Source organism: Mixophyes fleayi, chromosome 2 (genome assembly GCF_038048845.1).
Source record: "Mixophyes fleayi isolate aMixFle1 chromosome 2, aMixFle1.hap1, whole genome shotgun sequence".
In the NCBI taxonomy this organism is placed as follows: domain Eukaryota; kingdom Metazoa; phylum Chordata; class Amphibia; order Anura; family Limnodynastidae; genus Mixophyes; species Mixophyes fleayi.
Window position 1 is genome coordinate 197,054,319 of NC_134403.1, and position 26,154 is coordinate 197,080,472.

The 26,154-nt window shown below is 41.8% G+C and overlaps 1 protein-coding gene across 2 annotated transcripts in view; it reads left to right on the forward strand.

Annotated features, from left to right (window-relative positions):
• Positions 1-26,154, forward strand: part of CLTC (clathrin heavy chain) — a 76,112-nt gene that overhangs the window by 39,912 nt on the left and 10,046 nt on the right. For both annotated transcript variants that reach the window (XM_075195292.1, XM_075195293.1), the window contains exons 15-30: positions 1,366-1,491; positions 3,170-3,312; positions 4,293-4,527; positions 4,776-4,898; positions 5,020-5,165; positions 10,962-11,145; positions 11,222-11,414; positions 11,865-12,022; positions 12,686-12,850; positions 12,933-13,040; positions 13,315-13,482; positions 13,638-13,787; positions 14,925-15,056; positions 15,328-15,438; positions 15,560-15,730; positions 23,095-23,316. In XM_075195292.1, the coding sequence (XP_075051393.1) occupies positions 1,366-1,491; positions 3,170-3,312; positions 4,293-4,527; positions 4,776-4,898; positions 5,020-5,165; positions 10,962-11,145; positions 11,222-11,414; positions 11,865-12,022; positions 12,686-12,850; positions 12,933-13,040; positions 13,315-13,482; positions 13,638-13,787; positions 14,925-15,056; positions 15,328-15,438; positions 15,560-15,730; positions 23,095-23,316 (2,535 nt within the window). The remainder of the gene's footprint in view (positions 1-1,365; positions 1,492-3,169; positions 3,313-4,292; positions 4,528-4,775; positions 4,899-5,019; positions 5,166-10,961; positions 11,146-11,221; positions 11,415-11,864; positions 12,023-12,685; positions 12,851-12,932; positions 13,041-13,314; positions 13,483-13,637; positions 13,788-14,924; positions 15,057-15,327; positions 15,439-15,559; positions 15,731-23,094; positions 23,317-26,154) is intronic.

The window sequence follows — 26,154 nt, forward strand, 5'->3', positions numbered from 1 at the left end:
TAGTGTACCAAGGGAAATATTGTTTTTCAAGAGAGCTAAAGCATAAATAATTACTTTGAAGAAGTGTGCGATTTCTAAAGGAACAGATTATAAAAAAAAAACAAAAAAAAAACCTGTAGTGGTCTGCTCTTCTAATTTTTGTAGCTGCCCTCTTTCAAGTCCTCATTGTTGATTGTGTTTAGAAGGATTATCTTGGTGCTGCCCTATTAATAACTGGTTGTCAGCTGGAGGGCAGTTTGTGAGCCACAGCTTTAAAAAGGCTGTCAGTACAAAAATGTAATCCTTACTGAGTGTAGTAACAAGTTGTAATTCTAGTCTCTGTAATCTGCCAATTTTTAACATTTTTATTTGCTGGCTTTTTAGCCATAGTTAAACATTTTAAGTTGTTCGTATATATTTAAATGTCCATTTAATGTATGCATTGTTAGCAGGGTGTACCACTGTCATTCAGTTGCTTCTTACAGAACATCTAAAATTGGGAGCTACCTTTTTTTAGTTCCATATTTTGTGGTTGATTTCCAACCATCAGATTAAACTGTTGATAGAGACGAGCAGTAAATGTGGGGTGATGCATGAATTGTGATGGTAGCCTGACCTCTAACATCTGGCCACAAAGTACAAGGTATGGAAGTCAGAGAGCAGACTCTGGAGCTTCATTCCCCTATTGGATAATAGTATTACATTATACATTTAGTTGCAATCCCTTAGATTTATCCTTTTAAGAAGTTGCTTACATTTCGTGACACGTTTTTAGAAGTAGAGTCCTGTATAGTAATTCTAATGTATTTAAACATGTTCCTGATGGAAGTTCTTGTTATGTGCTTTTCCTTCTGTCTATGGAATGAGCAGGACATGTACAAGGTAAATCTTACACTGGTTTCCCCACTGTATTTTGGTATAATTGTGTGTATGGGATTGTCATGTGGAAAAAAATGCGCACATTAAGATTTCCTTTTTGTTTTATTGAATCTTGTATTTGTAACCCTGGCGTGCTAAGTGACTATTGCAGAAACATGATACTGTGATTCTGCCTACAATACTGACATCTGTTCAGGAATAAGCCTCTTAACATTAAAATTTATAGTTGCATTGCTGTCAGAAACATTTATTTCCTAGCTATATTTTGCAAAAGCATTTTTGAATACGAGTTTGATATAGATATATATATATATATAGATATATATATATATATATATATATATATATATATATATATATTTTTAATTGTATACATTCCTTTTATTTACATTCTATTTAACGTTTGATACACCATACTTGTACATTTTACTTTGTACTAGTGTACTTATTGATGTCTGTCCTGTTTTCTGTTTGCTCAGTAGTAACTTGTTTTATGCATTGTTGCAGGAAGCTAAACTTACTGACCAGCTGCCACTTATAATTGTATGTGACCGCTTTGACTTCGTACATGATCTTGTGCTGTATCTGTACAGAAACAATCTGCAGAAATATATTGAGATTTATGTACAGAAGGTAGGTGTCATTTTGGTTTCCCTTTTTAAATCTGCAACTGTTTTTCTGTCCAGAGTTAATATGTTCTATAGTAAAACTTTAAGGGACACCTTCACCCCTCAACATATGGAAGTTGTCATTTTTTCCCCCATACTTCAAAGAGATTATGTTCTTCCATTAGAGAAATGGATTATTTGACCTTTGTTTTGCTGAAGTCTGTGCTCCTCTACCATTCTAAGGCAAAACTGAGAAAATAGGTCTCCTTTTCCATCATTACATTTCTCCAACCCTTTGGAGACTGCAGGCATCACTCTGGGTTTAATATCTATTCATATGGGGCACTGCCTCCTGTTGGCAGAGCTTCCCCCTTCTCCAGTGCCCTCTTAACTCCTCCCACTGTCAGGCAGGGTCAGGTCTAAAAATGTCCTCAGACCTAGGAGTTTGTGGGCTCTGCTTTGTTTTTTGTTTGGAGAATTTTCTTTACTTGATATTCTGCCAGATAATCAGTCAAACGTATTGCCAACGCCTGTATTGTGATAGAGGAAGACTTTTACCCTTCCATCCACTCCCTACATGGGATACTCCCTGTTATTGGAGATACCTGCCATGTTCCAGTGGTGTGGTACTCACTGTACATCTGAGTCTTTACCCTATGGTTATATAAAATACATAGTAGTCGGTAGTGCTAGCATATTAAATAGCGTGTAAATTTTATTTGCTGCCCTAATAATATTAGAGAAACCAAGAGGACAATCATAGGAAAACTGTATATACCTTTTTTTTTTTTTTTATCGCTATTTTTGCCTGCTTACTCCTAGGCAATGCTTATAGATTTGTTCCACTTTGCTACCAAAAAGACCCTATATTTCTGATTTAAATAAAACAATATAAAGCTCTTTTGGATAGACTAAGAAACTAAATGCAGTTTGCACAATATGAACCTGCAAATCGCTGTTGCAGTCAGTGGCATAAGGTGACGTCACCAGGAATATCCTGTATGGTGGAGGGCCACATAGGCAATATAAAGATCAGACGATAGCACCAGATCCATCATGTTACTGTGCAATGGAGATCTATTAGACCCGCCTACTTGTATGTGGCCTGACTAAAGTAAAAATAAATAAATTCATCAGTAATGAAATGTATTTATGAAGCTTTTTATTAAGTAATTAAAATATTTTTAAAATTGTTGAAACAACCCCCTCCCTCTCAAACATGACTAGACTGTGATGCTTTCTCTGCAAATCTGTTCATTTCTTAGTGCCTTTCGTTACGGTTTACATGTTTGAATAGTTATTCTAATTATTAGTTAGCTGCATTCTTTATTAAAAGGTGACCTGATAATGAGACTACCTACCGTATATACTCTAGTATAAGCCGAGGACCACAGAAAACTGGGGAAACTTATTGACTCGAGCATAAGCCGAGGGTGGGCTTTTTCAGCATAAAGAATGTGCTGAAAAACTCTGCTTATACATGAGCATATACGGTAATTGAAAGATAGTCTTAAATAACATGCAAATAAAATGTTTTATTTATTGACTTGTAAAAAAACAAATGCATGATTTCTGTAAATGGGGATATTTTCATGTTAAGAGTTTATAATTTAATGGTTAACTTGCAGGTTTTGTTGGGATTTAGATACTTTAATATTCTTTACCAGTGATTAACACATTCAAAATACTTTGTTTTCTCAAAGGTTAACCCAAGTCGGTTGCCTGTGGTTATTGGTGGTTTACTTGATGTGGATTGCTCTGAGGATGTGATCAAAAACCTCATCCTAGTGGTGAGAGGCCAGTTCTCCACTGATGAGCTTGTTGCTGAAGTTGAGAAAAGGAACAGGTAGGTGGTATCTGAAGGTTGCCTCATTTAATGATTGTTTCATATATTTGGCAGCTGTTTATAAACATCGATAACACTGTGTAGGCTTAGGGGCATATTCAATTGTTGGATTTTCCCGCGACGTTAAGAGCGGTAATGCCAAGCCGGATTTCAGCTCGCAGCTGCGGGAGCTGCGACCTGAAATCCAGCATTAAAGGTACCGTAATAAATGTAATTACGCACACTATTACCGTAATGACGGTAATAGTGCGCACTCAGTGTTACTTTTCTGAGTAACGCCAACAATTGAATATGCCCCTTAATGCAATAAACCCTATGTCATGTATTGAATGCAGTTGCCTAGATGGCACAGCAAAGAGGGAAGGCTTTTAAGCTCTAAAAATGTACTGTGGCTTTTGTCATATTTTAATACAAAATTAGTCATCAGAAGATGTAGGGCTATCTTTTATGAGTTGGTTAGTTGTTTTTTTTTTTGTGTTTTTAGAAGTAATTCGATAACTGCTTTCTATGAAAATCTTAAAATGTAATTTCAGTTTTATTCGTTCTGAAGTTTTGAATGAAGATAAGCATTCAGTTAATTACATTTACACTCTGCCAGCCTGTATCTATCTGCTTCTGAACTTGCAGGCAGGCGATATCCTTTATCACTGAAGGATCAGGCAGTGGTGGTTAAGCTGTGGTGAACACACTCCCCTACAATAAAATTTAACCAGTCCCCTGTTCAAACCTCCTACAACATGACAAAACAAATTGAAGCATCCTGTGTAGTGTAACTGGCTATTTATGAAGTATGAAGGGGCTTCAATTCTACTTTTGTCCTGCCCCAACAGATGATGGATATTAGATTATGAAATGTACTCGGTAAACCCATACACAATTTAAATTATTGTAAGGTTCTTGGAGTGGACATATTACTCAGTTAAATCATGCCATCTCCCAAAATAGAATGGTCATTTTATTCCTTCCTTTTACCTCTTCAGGTTAAAATTGCTTCTGCCATGGTTGGAATCCAGGATCCATGAGGGCTGTGAGGAGCCAGCCACTCATAATGCTTTAGCTAAGATTTACATAGACAGCAATAATAATCCGGAACGTTTCCTTCGTGAAAACCCATACTATGACAGTCGTGTTGTTGGAAAATATTGTGAAAAGAGAGATCCCCATCTGGCATGTGTGGCATACGAGCGAGGACAGTGTGACCTGGAACTAATCAGTGTAAGTCTTTATATCTTTTAGGAAGATGAACACTGTTCTCTATATATTGTAATATGTATTCTAATATGTTGAGTTCATAATTGTAATTCCTAATTTTACTTATTATGTAGTGTTGGTTAGTTGGTCATTCAAAATTACATTGGCTAGAGCTATAAATCCCTAATGAACTAAGGATGATACAAAACAAATTTGTTCTAGATAGTATTACTTTGCAGAATTAAAAACACTGACATTTTTTCTCTCTCCAGGTTTGCAATGAAAACTCACTTTTCAAAAGCCTATCAAGATATCTTGTACGCCGTAAAGATCCAGAATTGTGGGCCAGTGTGTTGTTAGAAAGCAACCCATACAGGAGACCTTTGATCGATCAGGTTATGATCTATTCATTAATAATTTTATGGGCAGGGCAATGAAATCAGAAATTTTTTAATTTGAGCTGCAGTGAATCCCCATCCCCAATTGAAGGAATGTTGTATATCTCCATCTTGCCAGGTTGTACAAACAGCTTTGTCTGAAACCCAAGACCCCGAGGAAGTGTCCGTCACTGTGAAAGCCTTCATGACAGCAGACCTTCCGAATGAGCTCATTGAGCTCTTAGAAAAAATTGTTTTGGACAACTCTGTCTTCAGTGAACACAGGTAAATAGTTTTAAGCCATGTTGCTACAGGATACCGGGACAACCAAATGGTCACCCAGTAACCTTTATTGTTCAGCACAAACAATAGTTTATTTTAAATTCTAATATTTTCAACAGACAAAACATTTTCTAATTGTTATTTTAATAAAATTACTGAAGTTGTAGCCGATAAACCTAAAGATGAAAAGGTGTTTTATGAATTTTCAATTAAATCCTGTGCTCTTCTAAAGCCCATGGTGGGTCAGACCACGTATTAGGGGTTTCCTGTTGTACACCAAAATCATCATTTAGGGCAAATTTTTGTATCATTTTGTATAAGATTCTTTGGAATACCAAGCTAATATAGTAAAGATTGGAGTAGGGAAGTAAATAATTGAATGCTGTCTATAATATTGGCTCCTGCAAGTGTTAACAGTGTTGTCACATAATGGGATTACTTTGTCACCATTTTGGGGGTTTAGACAGTGATTAGGTTTCAATTAAAATCAGTAACTTGCCCTTGCCGACCACTCCTACTGGTGTCACTTGACCAAACAAACCACTCACTGATTGTAAGCATCAACTACGCACTAATGTTGTACTCCCAGTTGTAGGAAAATAGTTGCCTTCTCTGGCACCTGGAAATGCTTCTTCTGGGTGGTGTGTAACTATTGCAGCTGTTTGTTTTGACTGCATCCTTCTGACTTTTAACTTTAGAGAAGCACTACATGGTAGTGTGTAAGCGTCGACACTGGTTCAACATAGGACGGCCAGGACCTTTAGGTCACAGATATACAGCACATGTATGTGTCTCACAGGATTTTTTACTAGCAGGGGAGAGCCATTTTGTGCAAGTAAACGTCAAAGAACCATTACACACGTGCAGATGTTTGTTTTCAGGCTGTAATACCCATCTTTTTATACGGTTTATACGGTTTATACACAACATACTGGCATGGGATACAGCCAGCCTCCTATCCCTATCCAATGGTATCAGGAGGAATCCTATTTCACCATGCTTCTAGTTTAACATGGGCATTGCACTCGGTGGTAGTATTAGTACCCCCCCCTTCTGTCCAATCTCAGCCATGGTGAAGGGGGCCCTTTTTTTTTTTTTTTTTACCTTGTCTCCACTAAGTCTGGGAGAGGATAATCTTTAAATCTCTCACCTAAACTAAATTCCAGCACTTTGTTCCCATAGTGACAATTCTTAGCTAAGTATGGCTCCAGGATCTGGCAGCCATATACCAGGGCTGCAGTTACTGCTGCCAAAGCTATAATACAGTGGCCACATATCATAGCACCTCTTACAGAGCACGTATGGAGCTAGGGGAAAGGAAGCCCACCACTTTATATGGAAGAGCTACTAACAAGATTCTTCAACATATATAAAGGTTTTAAGAGCTTGGCAGTGGTAACTTTATTCTTGTACATTAGATTCCTGTGTGTAATTCTACTGAAGGGCATATACTCAGGCCTCAGTCTGAAACACCTGATAATGGAGAACAGTAGCAAGCGCTTGGCTGCATATCAAGTGTGTATGCCGTACATCTGGTGAATATGGCATATAGACTTATACACTTTTTTTTTTTTTTCTTTTTTTTAATTCACTCTTATGTACAGTGACTTGCATTTTATGTTTAGAAGCCAATTTTATTTATGGTTTTACCTCAGGCTGTGCAGGCTATTGCTTAGCTGGTATAAAATATTTAGTTTTTCTGGTTTGTATTGTACAGCATAAAATAAATTTTCTTTCATCCGGTCTGGGGGACACTGCTTACCATGGGTTGTGGAGGGGAGCTTGGGAGTTGGCACCTAACTAGTTAAACTTTAGTACTGCTGATAGACCCCTCCCCTCTACAACCCCCCTGCCTCTTCCTGTTCAGTGTTTTTTAGGTGCCCTGGAGTTGGGGCAGTGTTTTAGTACATAGTGTAAATTTTAAAGAAATTTATTTTATTTTTAATTTTTTTCACAGGTGGCAGCACTGGAGTGTGTTCTACTATAGAGAACACACTCACAGCAGGGCAGCGCAGGCATTCCCCTGTCAGATGAGAGCCAGTGGACTTTATGAGGCAGCCCAGAACTCAGTGGCGGTTTCCTCTTCCATTCAGGCGGCCTCTATTTCAGCAAGGACGCTATGGCTGAAATCCTGGGAAGGTGATGCGGAATCAAAAAGGTCCGTTGAAACTATTCCGTTTTCTGCAGCAGGTTTGTTTGGCCCGGAATTAGATACCCTTATTTCACAGGCAAAAGCACTTCCTTGCCAGTATATTCATACAGGAGCCGCAACCCACGGGGCAGCTCTTTCCTTCAGCCCTTTCGGGGGATCTCCTCTCATAGGGGACAGTCCTTTTAGAGGCAGACAATCTAATTCTCGAGGCTCCTCCACTAGGGGGAGATCCTCGTTTGCATCTAAGCGCCAGGTCTCCAAGACCCAGGAGAAGCCTGCGTCCTGACGACCACCCTGTACCACAGGGGGCCCCAGTAGGGGGACATCTGTCTCTGTTTCGGGAACAGTGGGCAGCGTCTTCCCAGGATCCTTGGATCCGGGGAATTATTTCAGAAGGGTACAGGATAGACCTGTTGGGCCCGGCTCCACGGCGTTGCTTCCAGACCCCGCTACCCCGGGATCCATTAAGAAGACAGGCTATACAGGATTGTGTCGCTTCTCTTCTGCTTCAAAAGGTCATCTGCAGAGTTCCAGATTGCCAAAAAGGTCTGGGTTTCTCTTCCAACCTATTCCTAGTCAAGAAGACGGACGGCTCCTTTCGTTCCAACCTAAACTTAAAGGGCCTCAATGTTCACTTAAAAGTGGACAGATTTCGGATGGAATCTCTGAGGTCAGTGATAAACGGCCTAGAGAAGGACCAGTATATGGCGTCCATAGATATAAAGGACGCATACCTCCACGTTCCCATTTGGATTCACCATCAGTCCCTTCTCAGATTCTCGGTTGGATCATTCCACTACCAGTTTCGGGCCCTCCCCTTCGGCCTCTCAACTGCGCCAAGGGTCTTTACGAAGGTTATGTCAATAATGGCAGCATGTCTTAACCTGCAGGGAGTTCAGGTCGTTCCTTATTTGGATGACCTACTCATCAAGGCTTCCTCAGAGAATTGCCTACTTCATCACTTATCCCTCACCTGGGCGGTTCTCGAGGGCCACGGTTGGCTGATAAATTCAAAGAAATCCCAGATGGTTCCGTGTTAGCGCATGGTTTTCCTGAGACTCATCATGGACACCAGCAAACAAAGAGTGTTTCTCCCAGTAGAGAAGATCAGCTCTTTTCAGACTGTAACTACTCAGGTTTTGTCTTCCCCAAGCCCCTCAATGCATTTATGCATGAGGCTACTCGGAAAGATGGTGGCCTCCTTCGAGACCATTCCCTTCGGTCGAGCCCATTCTCGATGTTTCCAGTGGGATCTATTGTCGAAGTGGTCAGGATCATACCTACACCTGGAACTTCAGAAGATCTCTCTATCTCCGAGGGCGAGAGAATCCCTTCAGTGGTGGCTGGTTCAGGATCACCTGAAAGTGGGCAGATCTTTCACTCCATGGTCGTGGATCTTGGCCATGACGGATGCCAGCCTGAAAGGTTGGGGGGCGGTAATCCTGCACCTCCGACTCTAGGGACGTTGGTCGGTTCAGGAATCGGCTCTATCAATAAATGTATTAGAATTGAAGGCCATTTTCTTGGCCCTCAGGGGAGCACATTCCCTTCTTCTGGGCCACCCGGTCAGAATTCAGTCCGACAATGCCACGGCCGTGGCATATGTCAACAGGCAGGTAGGAACCAGGAGTGTAGCTGCCATGGATATTGCAGCTCAAATATTGGTTTGGGCAGAGCTATATGTTCCGGCAATATCAGCAGTTTTTATTCCAGGAATAGAAAACTGGGAGGCGGACTATCGTAGTCGAATGCAGATGATGCCAGGGCAGTGGTCACTCCACCCGGAGGTCTTCCAGTGTCTGGTTCAGAAGTGGGGTCTTCCGGACATAGATCTCATGGCCTCCAGACACAACAGGAAAGTTCCAAGGTTTTGTGCAAGGGCAAGAGATCCCCTAGTGGTGGCAGTGGATGTCATGACTATGTCATGGGAGTTCAGGATGGGATACCTGTTTCCTCCAATTCCTATGCTTCCTCGCGTCCTCAAACGAGTAAGGCAGGGCGGTCTGCCAGTAATACTAGTAGCTCCCTCTTGGCCGCGCCGAGTGTGGTACGCAGACATGTTGTATATGGCGGAAGGACAGGGAATTCCTCTTCCGTCACGAGACGACCTGCTTCTGCAAGGTCCATTCCGTCACCAGAATTTACCTCAGCTCAATTTAACGGCATGGCTGTTGAAGCCAGCCTCTGGAGGTCTAGAGGTTTTTCTTCCAGTGTAGTTAACACTATGATGTTAGCTAGGAAACCTGTTTCATCTCGCATCTATCACAGGATTTGGAAGGCCTACATTAGGTGGTGCGAAAAGAGGACATGCAATTCGTCCGCTTTTCATATTCCTCGCTTGTTAGCTTTTCTTCAGGAGGGCCTGGAAGCAGGTCTCAGATTAGGTTCCCTAAAGGTACAGGTATCGGCACTTTCAGTATTTTTTCATATGAAATTAACTGATTTGCCAGATATTAGAACTTTTTTCCAGGGAGTCTTGCACTTACAGCCTCCTTATGTACCTCCTACAGCTCCATGGGATCTCAACATGGTACTGGATATGCTCAAGGGGCCTCCATTTGAGCCTTTGAGCGAGGCAGATTTAAAGTGGTTGACCTAGAAGGTCCTCTTTCTTTTGGCTATCGCATCAGCTCGTAGGGTTTCTGAATTAGGAGCCTTGTCCTGTCGAGAACCTTATTTGGTTTTCCACGAGGACAGAGCGGTGTTAAGGACCCTTCCTTTTGTCCCCAAAGTAGTGTCGGCTTTTCATCTTAACCAGGAAATTGTAGTTCCGGTTTTTCATCATCTTCTCATTCAGATACACAATCTATGGATAAGTTAGATGTTGTTAGGGCTCTCCGCATTTATGTCAAAAGAGCTTCCCAGATTAGACGTACCGACTCTGTTTGTCCTTTATGACGCTAATAAGAGAGGCTGGCCAGCCTCAAAACAATCGATCGCAAGATGGATTACGTCTACCATCAGACAAGCATATATAAAGGCTAACCGTCCTGTGCCGGAGAGACTTACAGCCCATTCCACCAGATCGGTAGGGGCTTCGTGGACAGCAAGGAATGGAGCTTCTGCAGACCAGCTTTGCAGGGCAGCCACCTGGTCCTCTGTCCACACCTTTACAAAATTTTATCAGTTTAATGTTTTTGGCATCAGCTGAAGCAGATTTCGCTCGTAGTGCTTTACGAGCGTGATTTTCAGAGTAGTCCCACCCTTAGGGGGCTGCTTTAGAACGTCGCCATGGTAAGCAGTGTCCCCCAGACCGGATGAAAGAGAAAATAGGATTTATGTACTTACGTTAAATCCGTTTCTCTGATTCCGTCTGGGGGACACTGCGATCCCTCCGTTCTGTTTTTCTTCTGTGTGCTCTTGTTTGACTGCCCTCTTTATCCTTGGGCTTTTTAAAACTAACTGAACAGGAAGAGGCAGGGGGATTGTAGAGGGGAGGGGTCTGTCAGCAGTACTAAAGTTTAATTAGTTAGGTGCCAACTCCCAAGCTCCCCTCCACAACCCATGGTAAGCAGTGTCCCCCAGACGGAATCAGAGAAACAGATTTAACGTAAGTACATAAATCCTCTTTTTGGTGCTTTATAAATTGTTTAAAATATTCTGTTCCTTGAGTTTTTCTGTTTTTAACTTGCCTGTTTCTTTCCCAGAAACCTCCAGAACCTGTTGATCCTGACTGCTATTAAAGCTGATCGCACCAGGGTTATGGAATATATCAACCGGTTAGATAATTATGATGCTCCTGATATTGCAAACATTGCCATCAGTAATGAGCTGTACGAAGAAGCCTTTGCCATTTTTAGGAAATTTGATGTAAACACATCTGCCATACAGGTATGACACCGTTTTTCACTAGCATACTATCAATCTTTGTCTTTGTAGTATTAATTTCTACTTTTATATCTGTTAGGTTTTGATTGAACACATTGGAAATTTGGACCGTGCTTATGAATTTGCTGAACGCTGCAATGAACCAGCTGTTTGGAGCCAATTGGCCAAGGCTCAGCTACAGAAAGGCATGGTCAAAGAAGCAATTGACTCCTACATTAAAGCAGATGACCCTTCTTCTTTTATGGAAGTTGTGCAGGCTGCCAACGCCAGTGGTAATGTACTAAATAATGCTTCTATATTTATAATACTTACTGCAGCCTAGCGAGTTGTCATATGCTTAGGTTGAATACTAAACACATGCTATCACAGTATACTTAATGCATACGCAATCAGTCCGAGTTGTTTTTTGTCTTTTTTTCATGTCTGTTGAGGGAAGCATAGATTTGTACTTTTTTCATATTGTAATATCTCTGTATAATACATCTATAGTGTACCTTATCTAGTGCTCTTTTGTGGTTCTACCAGTTTATTAAACAATCTAAAGCATGCCTTGTAGAGAAGGTTGTTTTATACTGGAGATCATATAGAATACGTTTTTTTTTAATGCACATTTTGTTTAGAGAAGATGCATGGTGGTAAAGCAGGGTGGGGTATGACGGAGGTTTTTATTTGAGGAAGTATTCTACTTGTTTGCGACTGGCTGACGTAGTGATATTCTATAGGAAATTGGGAAGAGCTGGTTAAATACCTGCAGATGGCCCGGAAGAAGGCAAGGGAATCCTATGTAGAAACAGAGCTAATCTTTGCCTTGGCGAAAACTAACCGCCTCACAGAACTTGAGGAATTTATTAATGGACCAAACAATGCTCACATTCAACAAGTAAGTTTCTAGAATTTCTCACTATGGTCACATTGCCAATAGTACATGAGAAGTGTTAGGTCAAAATGTAGGCGAAGTTTTTCATGGTCTTCTTTCATTCATTAGTGATATGACAAAGCAGCTAGTGTAGCCTATTAGATGTTTGGGTATACCACTAAACTCAAAATAAAAGTTGTTCTAAAATGAGAAGACTTTTTGTAAAAACACCCACAGAGGAGTGATTGTAAACACTGGACAGCAACTTGTAGACAAAGCTACATACATTATAGGTCATTATAGACTTCAAGTGGTGCCCTGCAATGTCCTTTTTAATGGGCTTACAGATAATCTGTTTGATATGTAGAGGTAACAAAAATGCCACTCGTATGCCTTGGTAGTAGCTACACTTGGCTCGAGTGTTAGATTTCTTTTTTGGAAGATTACTGCACACGCAGACATAGTGATTATTTCCAACATACCCTAACATGGTCGTCCACTTTGATTGTTCAGCTATCCAATATCAGATGGTATGTGCAGCTTTCATCTTCAAATCAAATCCTTATGCCAAATATTCATCCTGATAAGCTCCTTAAATGTTTTCATATAGATTTGTAGATTTCAGTTGCTTTGATTTTTGCTTATTGCCTTTGTTAAACTTCTGTACTACAATTTCCTACTTATTAGGTTGGGGATCGCTGCTATGATGAAAAAATGTATGATGCTGCTAAGCTTCTCTATAACAATGTTTCAAATTTTGGCCGTTTGGCATCAACACTGGTTCACCTGGGAGAATATCAAGCTGCCGTTGATGGTGCCCGAAAGGCAAACAGCACTCGCACTTGGAAGGAGGTGACAATAATGGCTTTTAGTCTCTGTTTATACAATATACAAATGTTGAAATATATGCTAATTCATTTACTGTTTTTGACAGGTGTGTTTTGCTTGTGTTGACGGTAAAGAGTTTCGCCTTGCGCAAATGTGTGGTCTTCACATTGTGGTACATGCTGATGAACTGGAGGAGCTAATAAATTATTATCAGGTATGTAGGGATATATGATTTATCTTGTTACAAATCTGTAGAAGAATTAAAGACTCTTTCTAGATTCTAATTGTTACTTTATTGATCTTTTCACAACTCCAAGTAATGTCCCATGAAACTGCTCTTGGAGAAATTTTGCACGATTTCATGTCTCTCACTAAAATTACTATTGATTTTATAACTTTTGTATACTTTGCCTGCCTCTAATTTTTGGGGTGGTTAATTTCCATCCTGTTTGTATAAATTATGAACAAAATCACTTTTTTACTTTTAGGATCGTGGTTATTTTGAAGAGCTAATCACCATGCTGGAAGCTGCTTTAGGCCTGGAGCGGGCACACATGGGCATGTTCACAGAGTTAGCCATTCTGTATTCTAAATTCAAGCCACAAAAAATGAGGGAGCACTTGGAGCTGTTCTGGTCCAGGGTCAACATTCCCAAGGTAATGTGTATATACTCTTGTAATGTTGATAGGTTTAACTTCATAGATAATGTGTGTACGGTATCGAACATATCTTGATTATTTGGGAGGTCAGATCCATTAAGATTATAATACCCGTTTGTAAAAAATGATTTAAATGTGCATTCTTTTTACAGGTGCTCAGGGCAGCAGAGCAAGCTCACCTGTGGGCAGAGCTGGTGTTTTTGTATGATAAATATGAAGAGTATGATAATGCCATTCTCACAATGATGAGCCACCCTACAGATGCATGGAAGGAAGGACAATTTAAAGATATCATAACTAAGGTAATCATTATTTTTACTTTTATTTTATTAGCATTTGCTGCTTACAATACCCTTCAGTTTAACTGTGTAGCCAGTACCATTTGTTTATTATGGATACAGCTGTAAGGCCCTTACCAGCTCTGTTTTCAAGAAAGATGCTTTTGTTACTGTGTGTGTGCATTTGTAGAGGAGCTATTTCCCCTCATAAGTCTTAAAACACTAAATTTAAAAGTGTGTGAGATTATATAATGTTTTTGTAAAAGTTAAAATACATATAAACCACATTTCTCTTGCACAGCCATTTGGGGGACACTGCTTACCATGGTTTATAGAGACGCTGTGCTGGAAGTAAGGCACTAAATTCTAACAACTTGTCTGGCCTGCTCCCTCCCTTCTATGCCCCCTAAATGAAGGATAATCAGTTTTTATAGTGCCTAAGGAGTAGGGCACTTTGTAGTTCTATTTTATTTTCAATTTAATTTCAACTTATTTTAATTATTTCTATGTTTGGCACATAGCGTTGAGATCTGGGACTCATATTTTTTTATTTCATTTTTTTGTTCTAAAACAGGACACTATCTGGCATCCTCTAACAGATATGTGCGGTCTGATTTGGTACAAAGCTTTTTACTTTCACATCCATTTACATGCTCTTAACTTATGTTAGAAATGCATCTTAAATGCAGTAGTTTAAAGTCAATGTGTATGTTGCCTAATATAATAGCTCTCCAGTTGGGAGTTGTAGCTGCAGGCCTTGGTCTGTTAGTCCTGTCTTTAAGTTACTGAAATAGATTTTTTTTTCCCCTAATTTTAAAAAGATCAATCTCATGCAGTGTTCTCCCCAGAAAATTTTGTCAGCTGGGTGGCAATAAGAAGTAGCTGGGTGGGAGCAATAATAATGAAAAATGTTGGCGGTTATTGCCCACACCTGGCAGGACTGGTCAGACTGGTGGTCAGTGGTCTAACACACACCTCTGGCTGTAGTGCTCACATAGTGCCTATTATAATAGGGGAAACAATGTTTTGTTTTTTTTCTATTATATTAGGACTCTAATGGACTCGGGTGAACATTGATATGGTACACTTGACAAGATATCAGTATCATTTGAACCTTGTAACAACTGTTGTTGTGCTTAATTGCATATTCCTCTCTTGTAGGTGGCCAATGTTGAGCTCTATTACAGAGCAATACAGTTTTACTTGGAATTCAAGCCATTGTTGCTGAATGACCTTCTGATGGTGCTCTCCCCAAGGCTGGACCACACACGTGCTGTCAACTACTTCAGCAAGGTAATTTGCACTGGACAACCTCGTTCATATTGCCTAGGGAATCATTAAATTGAACTCTCTCGCTGGCTAGTAGTTTACCATAATGCATAGAATTATATCAATAAATAATGTACATTAGTGTATTTAATTTAAACAAGTCAATGGATATCTTCTATAGGAAATTATGCAGCACTGACCAATACTACTTTTCTTTCCTCCCATTTTATTTTTTGGACTTTTTCTGTTTTCTGAATTTAGCTGTTGTAAATACAAGTGTGTTTTTGTGTTCAAGGTGAAACAGCTTCCTCTGGTGAAACCATACCTTCGCTCCGTACAGAACCATAACAACAAATCTGTAAATGAGTCTCTGAATAACCTCTTCATTACAGAAGAGGACTACCAGGTAAAACTTCTATGTGTAATTCATTTGCAAATGCTGGGTGTCCATTTTTATAGCTGGACTGCCACTTAAATTGAAATGATGGCGATTATATTTAGTAACCAGTAAATGTTGTATTTTTAAGGCTCTTCGCACATCTATAGATGCATATGACAACTTTGACAACATTTCCCTCGCTCAACGTTTGGAGAAGCATGAACTGATTGAATTTAGAAGGATTGCTGCATACCTCTTTAAGGGTAACAATCGCTGGAAACAGAGTGTGGAGCTGTGTAAGAAGGACAGACTCTATAAGGTATGTATGGAAACCCATGACATGTCTGCAATATCTCCTCCACCCCCCCAGCAACAGAGATTTTGCTCACACTGTTAGTAATAGATATATAGAACCTGTTATCTAATTTACTCTGGTTATTTTAGAAAATGTAAAATATTTGACAATTGCATGCTAATGCGTGGTCTCTGCTCCTACCTGCCCCCACTTTCCTTATTTATTTACTTTTTTTTTTTTAGTTTTTATTCTTTTCATGTGTGCTTATGTTTTAATGTACTCCCCCTGGATGACAGTCATTATTATTGGTCTATCACAGTGTATCTCTGAATTTATTTTGGACTGCACCTTTATATTTCTTCCAAAGATGGAAGGAGACACACAGAGTATGCAGTCTTGAAGAGCCAAGAGGCACTGGCAAAAACATACTGTTTTTTTTGCTATATATCTCCTCTTCTAAATGCATCATAGATCTATTTTTATCTTCCCAATTAGCATAGTTAGGGGGGCCTTATAGGTTGGAGAAAATTCAGATTTGAAGAATCCCTTCTCTACATAGTTGTCATATGCCCTCTGCATCCTCTTCCTGTCAGCCCTTGTCCTGCTTCGTTCCCCTCTGAAATGGGACAATTGCTATGAGTGTCAGTGGGTGGTCTGCTAAATATATATCTCTTTCCTACCATTGGGGGACACTGCGAGACAATGGGGTATAGTAGTGGGTGTAGGAGTCTAGGCACTTATCAAGTTCTTTGATCTTCACTCTCCTCCCCTACTATGCCCCTTCTCTCCTGTGGATACCTCAGTTTTTTTAAAGTACCTAGGAGTTGGGTCCCTTCAGTATAGGCTCCAGCCTATACTAAATTTAGAAACGGGTTTTTTATGTTAATATTTTGTTTCCCCCTTTCAGGTGCAACACAGTAATCGAACCCAAGACCCAGAGGAGTGAATAGCCTGTCGACTCCCTTCACTCTGGGTCCCTGCGGAGGGTGAGCAGCAGCTTCAGCTCACTCACCCTCGCACCATTGCTGGCAGCCTGTCCTTCCCCTAGATTGACGAGCAACAGGGGGACATTTCATAAGTCTGCCATAGAGGCAGCATTTACTTAAAAGCACCATCTGTGCTCTTCAGGATCAGCAGCAAGCGGCCACAGTTTAGTCTCCCAAGTCGGGCGTGAGTGAAGCTGTAGCAGCCCCTCCTCCTGTCCCGACGGACATGCTGGCAAGTCTCCCCGCCCCTAGACAATGAGCAGCAGGGGACACCATAAAGATCGCACTCCTTAGGAGGCGATTTGTTTACAGATCACTGGCACACGCTACCTGTGCACTCTGAGAGAGGTGTGATTGCTACACACGCCGACAGCCATTCTAATGTATGCGCTGGTCGGCGGTCTACAGGGGCAGCCATTTTTGGGGGAGGTCTTGGAGGAGGAACTTCCCTCCATCCCCTTCCTACTTACTGGCAACGGAAGCAGCCATATGTGGACACGGAGATCATCGTGCTGCACGCTGTTCCTCTGCTCTGCCTCTCAACTGGTATCGTTTATGCTTTTTTAATATTGTACTCTATAGAGACATAATGAATACTGTGTTTTTCACAATCCGGACTATTATTCTCAGTTCCTTGGGATTGGTGTAGACTCAGACATTTAGCTGGTATAGATACTTGGTAAAATTCTTGTTCTGTGCGCAGAATATAGCGCCTCAGACTTTTTTTTTTCTTTTCTAAATATTGTTTTGGTACTGATCTGTTATACCTTTTTAAACATGTCTGAGAAGGGGACGTCCAAAAATAAGGGATCCTCCGGTATGTCTGCACTATTTTATACATGTGCAAGATGTAATGCTAAAATATCTCTTGGACTGCCTAACCAGGAAGCTCTCTGTGCGGCTTGCAAAGCTGAACACCAAGAGCGACATGATCCAGCTCAGGGGGCAACAGCTATGGAGGAACTGCTCTGGGCTAAGTCACTAACAGCCATGGCAGAGCTCACCAGGGTGATGTTACGGTCCACAGAGGTACGTGAAGTTTCAGTTTCTCATACTTCTCCACACCCCCTAGCTGTTGCAGGCACATCCTCTCAGGCCGATTCAGTTCAGGGCGAAGAGTGCCTGTTTACAGTGTCACACAGGGCCAAGAGGATTATTTCTGATGCGGCCCAGGGCTGCGATCATAACTCGGAGCATTTCTCAGAAGAGGAAGGTGAATTTGACTGATCTACAGGAAGAAGGCTCACTTAGTGCTGTAGATTCTACTTCTGCTCATAATGTTGATGACCTCATTTTGGGTATCAGACATACTATAAGTTTTGCAGATCCGGAGCCCACGGCTCCTTCGGGTTTCTCATTGTTTAAAAAGACCAAAGCACAGGTGGCTGCGTTTCCACCATCCCCTCAGATCTTAGAAGTTGTAACCGATGCCTGGCTAAGGCCTAATAAGCAGTTTATGATGCTGGGTAGATTTAAGTGTCTCTACCTTCTCCCGGCAGAAGATTCTGTTAAATGGGAGGACTCCCCTAGGGTGGATACTCCTGTAGCGCGCTTGTTCTTCTCTTCGGCTATCCCCATTTAGGAGCGGGTCTCGCTAAGAGACCCCACAGACAAAAGTACGATCATGCCCTTCGCTCAGCTTATGTTGCGTCAGGTAGCATGTTTAGACCCACTATGGCAGTTGCCTGGGCTAACAATGCTATTCAGCAATGGGCCGAACAGTTAGTTGCAGGCATTCAGAGAAACGTTCCACGTGCGGAACTACTCTCCTTGGCTGAGCATATTCAGGAGACTTCTGATAATGTGAGCCAGGCAGCCATGGATGCCGTCTCCGTTAATTCTAGATTCTCGGCTCGGCGTACTTTGTGGTTACGCTCTTGGACAGCGGACGCTGATTCAAAGCGAGCCCTAGAGGGTTTGCCTTTTGATGGGGTTACTCTGTTTGGGTCAGAGCTAGAAAAGGTCATTCATGTGGCCACTGGAGGAAAGAGCAACGCTCTTCCCATGGGTTCCAGTAGACCACGACAAGGACGTTTTCTTCGGTCCTTCCGATCTTTCGCCCAAGGCTTGGGCACCCCGTTGAGAGGCTGGTCCTCTGCCCCTATGGGAGCGTTTACCAGAGCTAGGGGTCTGTTAGGCGAGGAACTTCGAGACCGTGGCGATAAGCCTGCAGCGTTAGTCTTCCCCCAGGGGAATATGTGGTGGGGGGTCGTCTTCATTTCCAGGGCCAGTGGCGGGCATCCACCACGGATGCTTGGACACGTGGAGTTGTGTCCCAGGGTTATGTCATAGACCTAGCTCAGTTCCCACCACTGAGGTTCTTCTCCACAGCAGCCCCCTTTGTCCCGTCAAGTGCAAGGCTCTTCAGGAAGGAATCCAGAATTTGCTGACAGCCGGGGTTATTGTTCCTGTTCCAACACAGGAAAGAGGTCAGGGGTTTTACTCCAGTCTCTTCCTAGTGCCAAAACAGGGCGGATCATTACGCCCAATTGTAAATCTGCAGTCTCTGAACAAGCAGGTAATAACTCAAAAGTTCAAAATGGAGTCCCTTCGGACTGTCATCGCAGGAATGCAGCAGGGAGAGTTTCTGGCTTCCATAGACATCAAGGATGCCTACCTACATGTTCCTATATGGAGGGGGCACTATTGACTTCTCCGCTTTGTGGTGGGAAACTCCCACTTTCAGTTCAGATCCCTACCTTTCGGCCTAGCTACCGCTCCCCGAGTGTTCACCAAGATCATGGCGGGGCTCCTGCGGCAGAGGGTAGTCACAATAGTTCCCTATCTAGATGATCTTCTTCCGAAAGCATCATCTCGCCAAATTCGGACCACTATGCAGTTTCTGGAAGCTCATGGGTGGATTTTGAATTTACCCAAATCGTCTCTCATGCCGGCACAGCGAATGCGCTTCCTGTGTCTCATGTTCGACACAGTCTATTTAACCGAAAACAAGGTCATCGTCCTCTTGCGCATAACCAAGACCTTACTTGCGCGAAGACGGGTATCTTTCCTCAGTTGCATGAAATTCCTGGGGACCATGGTTTCAGTGTTCAAAGCCAAGCCCTTTGCACAATTCCACTCTTGTCTTCTTCAGCAAGAGATTCTTCGAAAGTGGTCAGGATCTCAAGAGAATTTAGACAGGCAAATAATTTGACTGTTGAAACCCACTCGTCTTTCTCTGCCGTGGTGGTTGTCCATACAAAATCTGGACAAGGGTCAGACCCTTCGGACCGGCCCATGGACCTTGGTTTCCACAGACGCAAGTCTCCTAGGCTGGGGAGGGGTGACAGGGCCTCTGAGATTCCAGGGTCTCTGCTCCCCTCAAGAGGCCACACTCTCGATCAATGTCCTAGAACTCGGACCGGTGTACAGGACATTGACGAAAGCTCAGAGGTTTCTGACAGGGAAGCCTCTTCAGATTCAATCAAACAATTCCACAGCTGTAGCATATCTGAATCACCAAGGGGGAACTCGCAGTGTAGGCGCCTTGTGCGAGACAGCCAGGATCATAGTATAGGCGGAGCGCCACGTACCTCAGATATCAGCCGTTTACATTCCAGTCGTGAAAAATTGGAAGGCTGACTTCCTCAGCAGGCAGAGGGTTCACCCGGGCGAATGGTCTCTCAACAAGCCGGTCTTTGCTTTCCTAGTGGAACGCTGGGGCATGCCGGAGATCGATCTCATGGCATCCAATCTAAACCATCAAGTTCCCCTGTACGGCTCAGTCTCGAGACCCTCAGGCACATTTCAGGGATGTCATGTCAGTTCCATGGCACTTCCGGCTAGTGTACCTGTTTCCTCCAATTCCCATGCTCTGGCGGGTACTAAAAAAGCTAAAAAGAGAGCGGTTTCCCGCAATTCTGGTAGCCCCTTATTGGCCACGTAAGGCATAGTTTTCAGACATTCTGAGACGGACAACGGATCCTCCCTTCCGCCTGCCAGTGCGATCTTATCTTCTCGTTTAAGGTCCTCTTCTCTACCTCGATTTAGATCGGCTAACTTTGACGGTGTGACTACTGAGACCTTATTCCTCAGGACCAAGGGCTTCTCTCAAGAGGTTATTGGTACTCTGATCAAGACCAGAAAATTGTCCTCCTCAGCCATATATTATCGAGTCTGGAAGGCTTACATTCTTTGGTGTGGGGGGCCAGGGTTTCCACACATCCAGGTTTAGCCTGCTAGCCTTCCTGCAGGCCGGCCTAGATAAGGGGCTCCGTCTGGGGTCCCATAAGGTTCAGGTCTCGGCGCTCTCCATTTATTTTCAGCAGAAGCTGGCGGCCGTCAGGAATGTTCAGACCTTCTTGCAGGGGGTCCTTCATGTGCAGCCTCCTTTCGTTCACCCAGTAGAGCCTTGGGACCTCAACCTGGTGCTCAATGCGCTCATCCATACGCTGTTTGAACCGCTAGAGTCTGTGGATTTGCTCCATCCCACTTGGAAAATGGTATTCTACTTAGTTATCTTGTCAGCCCGTAGAGTATTGGAATTAGCAGCACTCTGCTGCACTCCCCTTTCCTAGTTTTTCACGAAGATAGAGCGTTTTTTTGGTTTTTTTTGCACCAAACCCTCTGTTGTTTCGAAGATAGTATCCAGGTTCCACCTAAATCAAGAGATTATGGTCCAGGCTTTCCGCCCTCCGCCTTCGTCTTCTTCGTCACCCTCTTCTAATGACGACTTACTGTCACTGGATGTGGTTCGTGCTTTTTTGTATTATGTTGACTGCACGGCCTCTGTCCGTAAAACCAAGGATCTTTTTATTCTTTTCGATGCCCAGAAGCCGGGTTGTCCGTTGGATCACTTCCACCATTAGACTGGCTTATGCTCGAGCATCTCTGCTGGTTCCGGTATTGTTGAAGGCTCACTCTACCAGAGCTGTTGGCGCTTCGTGGGCGGCGCGTCATGGGGCCTCGGCGGAGCAGCTATGCAGAGCGGCTACATGTTCATCTTTCCATACGTTCTCTAAATTCTACAGGTTGCAGGGCTTTGCACCCTCTGATGCGAGCTTTGGGTGCAAGGTATTCCGCGCAGTCGTTCAAGAGCATTCCCTCCCTTAGAGGCAGCTTTGGTAAGTCCCCATTGTCTCGCAGTGTCCCCCAATGGTCTCTTACTCCATTGGGGGACACTGCGCACCCTCCCTTGCTCTGTAAATAGTTCTGTTGTGTGAATTTTATGCTTATATTCTTTGCCCTATTTGGCTTTTCCTTCATATGCTTGGCTAATCACAACAGGTATCCACAGTAGAGGACGGGCATAGTAGGGGAGGAGAGTGAAGATAAAAGAACTTGATAAGTGCCTAGACTCTTACACCCTCTACTATACCCCATTGTCTCGCAGTGTCCCCCAATGGAGTAAGAGAAATCGATTTTACATTGAGTAAAAATCTTTTATCACCGCTTATATTTATCATCTGTTAAGAATCTTCAGATATTTAGAGCTTCTAGGAATCCTTCTAATGGTAAATTGATATTGTGTTATTGAGTCAGAGCTGGCATTTAGAGTACCTTAGTGCATTTGTGCCAATACCATGGTGAGTGGCTTATTGAGCTAAAGCCTTTGCCTTCTTGTGGCCTCTGATTCATGTGCACCACTATGTTTGTCCTACAATGGCCTCTGCTGATGTGCAAACCCTGATGCCTGAAAATGCTGAACAGGCCAAACCAATGAGGTTGAAGACCAAACACAGGCAGGAACCACAGGAGATTTTCCCCTTATTGAGCAGCTTGTCCTATTTCCCATATTTATGGACTCCAGAGTCATCCTTCAGTGCCTTTAGAAACTAGTTGTCACCTTGGTTGAAGGGTGCTTTTGGAATGACTACAAAGAATCTCTTGGTATCCAAAATGCTTTGGAATTGCATGTCTGTGGATAATTTTTCTGGAATTCTACTAAAACACATTTATAAATGAACCTCTTTCACCACACTGTCCCTCATAAAATTGTTTGGCAGAGCTCCTAACCGTTACAAGTAGGAAGAGATACATGGTGAACTTTTGTGTGACAAAATCATCAAAGGGCATAAATAATTTACTTCTCTTTGTCTGTATTTCAGGAGTTTAGTAATGGGTTGTGTGATGAGGGCATCTATATATAAATATTTATACATTTTTGTTTCTCTTTCCTGGTGGGGGTCTCTTTGTACTGTATATTTTATATTTCTTTAGTATGCTGAATTCGTGCCAATTAAACAAAGTATAATTATTTTGGTATATTGTAATGTCTCCCCAAAGCTACAAGGCCATAGAACTAGGCATATTTTTGTTTCATTGCCAGAATAATTTTTTTTTCTTTACAGTGTAGTAATAGAAGATCTGGATATACTAAAAATTCCAAATTACAATAGCCAATGTGTTTTGGTGGTGGCAGGGATCTGTATTTTTAGTTTTGACAATTATTCTGTCTCCCAGGATGCCATGCAGTATGCCTCCGAATCCAAAGACACAGAACTGGCAGAGGAATTGCTGCAATGGTTTTTGGTGGAAGGGAAGAAAGAGTGTTTTGCAGCTTGTCTCTTCACCTGCTACGACCTGCTGCGGCCAGATGTTGTCCTGGAAACAGCATGGAGGCACAACATTATGGACTTTGCCATGCCCTATTTCATTCAAGTTATGAGGGAGTACTTAAGCAAGGTAAGAGTTGCTAGATTATTTTGTTGCATAGAAAGCAGTCCTTTACATTTTTTCCCCATGTTTTGTTATAATAGAAATCTGGAAGGATTGCGCTCTCAACAATCATACCTATTACAATAACTTATGGCAATCTAGAAGGGGGAAGCATTAAAATTTATACTAAGAATATTGTGCCTGCCAGATGTTGGTTTGATCCTTTGGATTATCATTTTTAGGATCTAATATGTTGAGCACCTGTATTCTAAACTAGAACATTTATAAGCAAGACATGTATTCGGTTTTACATATAATACATACATACAACACAAGGTGGAACCTTTTTTGTTGTATGTTTTTACTTTAGCATTCATTTATACTACTGTTTGGTGGGACACAATATTATTCTATAGCTGGCCACACACACACACACACCAAGTTTGCTCAGTGTGACTAAGAAACTGAATGGTTTCCAATTTGGTAACACCTGTATATGGCCAAACTTGAGGGATCTGATAATTTAGTTGGCATGTAAAACACATGGATTGCAAGGGAACAATGTTTTCTTTATCTCTGTGACCAGGTACACGGGTGTAAACTGTGATAAACAATATGATTCTGGAAGGCCATTCTATAACTGTTAGCCTTTACATTAATGCTGTACTCAAAAGCTGGAGGTGATGCAAGTAAAAATATTTTGGTTTATTGAAAGCATGTTGTTTTTGTATACAAAAACATTTTGTAGCCCAGCAAATAAGCTGACTTTTTGTGAAGCCCGTGTACTCTAATTTGAGTTCGACTTCAACTTCACAATGCGAAAAGATGTATACAGTTTTTTCTAATCTTGGTAAACAATGACAACACACAGCACTAAATGTACAATACAATGGGCTGATTTCCAGTGATGAATAGCTTTCAATAAAATAATATTGCCACTGGATTTACTACAAATAAGAGTCTTTATTAGTAGAGCTTACGCATAATACCAGGTACATAATTTGTGACTGTAAAAGACTGCTAAAGCTAAAATACAAATTGCCTTATATAAATCGGTGAAATATATATCTTGTATTTGTAAAAGTAACTATACTTTGACAGTCCATCAAACAAAACCTTCATTGTAAATCTTAAAAATTACAATCTGTGCCCTGTACCATGCAGTGCACAGTATTTTACATTGCTGATCACTGTCATGTAAAGGAAAAATAAAGCATGTACAGCGAGATCCAATGTGTTGCATTTATATCTTCTATGCAGTCACAACACAATATATTATTATTAGGGTGGTGATCTTAAAAAGTGACTATAGCTTAATAGTATGGGACAGTGAGCTTTCATGCAAGTTTTTTTAAATGCTTTTCATGACTGACTATGATCTTATGTGGCATCCATATACTCAATAGACTAGCCAATTAAATTGTGGCTTCAATTTCAAGGATGGCACTATTGACAGACATGTCCCCGAGTATAATCAAGGAGAAATATTTATATTGTTGCTTTTGCCAATGTGGCCTTTATACTCCAAGACATGGAGACCACCAAAGTCTGGAATTGTCCCATTCTTCAACAAGGATGCCCATAAACTAACACCTGGTTAGTGGTCATGGTAAATGCTTTCTCAGACTTCGTTCCAGAGTATCCCATAAATGCGCTATTGTGTTAAGGAACGACTAGCGCAGACCTTGCCTTCTAAGGGAAAGACTGCCCATAAACCATGCCAGGAAAATGCAACCACCACTATGTATATCTCGCAATACTTGTATGCTTATAGATGCACCTTGACCTCAAATGTATTGCCAACTTCTGTTACTTTCAAGATTATTTAAGTGATTTATTTAATGCACATTTTGTTGGTAACAAACTTACCTGCCTTCACGACCTCTTCCTCATAGTCTCAATCTTCTGACAATAACCGGTCTCACGGAAACGGACTCTGTCACCCACACCTCCAGGTCTAGAGGCAGACAAAGATGTGGGGATGGACTCCTCTTCACACACTTCTCCCACCTGTGTCTTCACTCAAATTTTCATATTTTGAAGTATATCCTACTTCTGAATTCAATCTCACTATATGTGCTGTGATCTATTCTCACTCTGGCAGTTCCTTGAACATATTTAACTTGGCTCCATCATTTCTCATCTCTCATTTCTCTCAGATCCCCACCATTATCATGTGAGATTTCAAAGTCTAAATTGATTATACATGTTCTCCTTCTTTCTCGAAGTGACTCTGTAATCTCCTCTCTTAGCCAGTGTACTGGCTCTTTCTCCCATTGTGACAGCACTTGTCTTGATATTTTCAACCGGCTTTACGTTTTTGCTTTCATTAAAAATCTGTTCCCTCTCTCAAACTCCATCATCTGTTAACTCTTCTCTACCACTTTAACCTTGTTATACTGTAACTCAACCAAGCACCCTCATGCCTGCAGAAATCTCCATTCTATTAATTGCCAACAACTATCCACCTCTGTGCAACATCTCTCCCAAAGCTCTACATTCATCTGTCCTGATCTGGTAGTCTCACATCTTAAAATCTAGAACTACTAGTGCTACACCTACATATCTCCTATCTTACACACACAACTGCAAAATATGAATTCATGCACTTACAAACCCCCTGTTCTGCCCAAGATCTGTGGCTCTCATCCACACTCATTACCTGCTCCCATTCCTGTTTACAGGATTTTTCTCTGGCTACACCAACACTCTATGGCAGTGGTTCCCAAACTTTTGCAGTTCGCGGCACCCTTGGAGTCTCCAAATTTTTTCAAGGCACCCCTCCAAAATAATTATTGAGCAGTCCTGTTTTAGAAGTAGTTGGGTCAAAAATTTTTAATAAGTATTTAGGTCACGACAGAAATA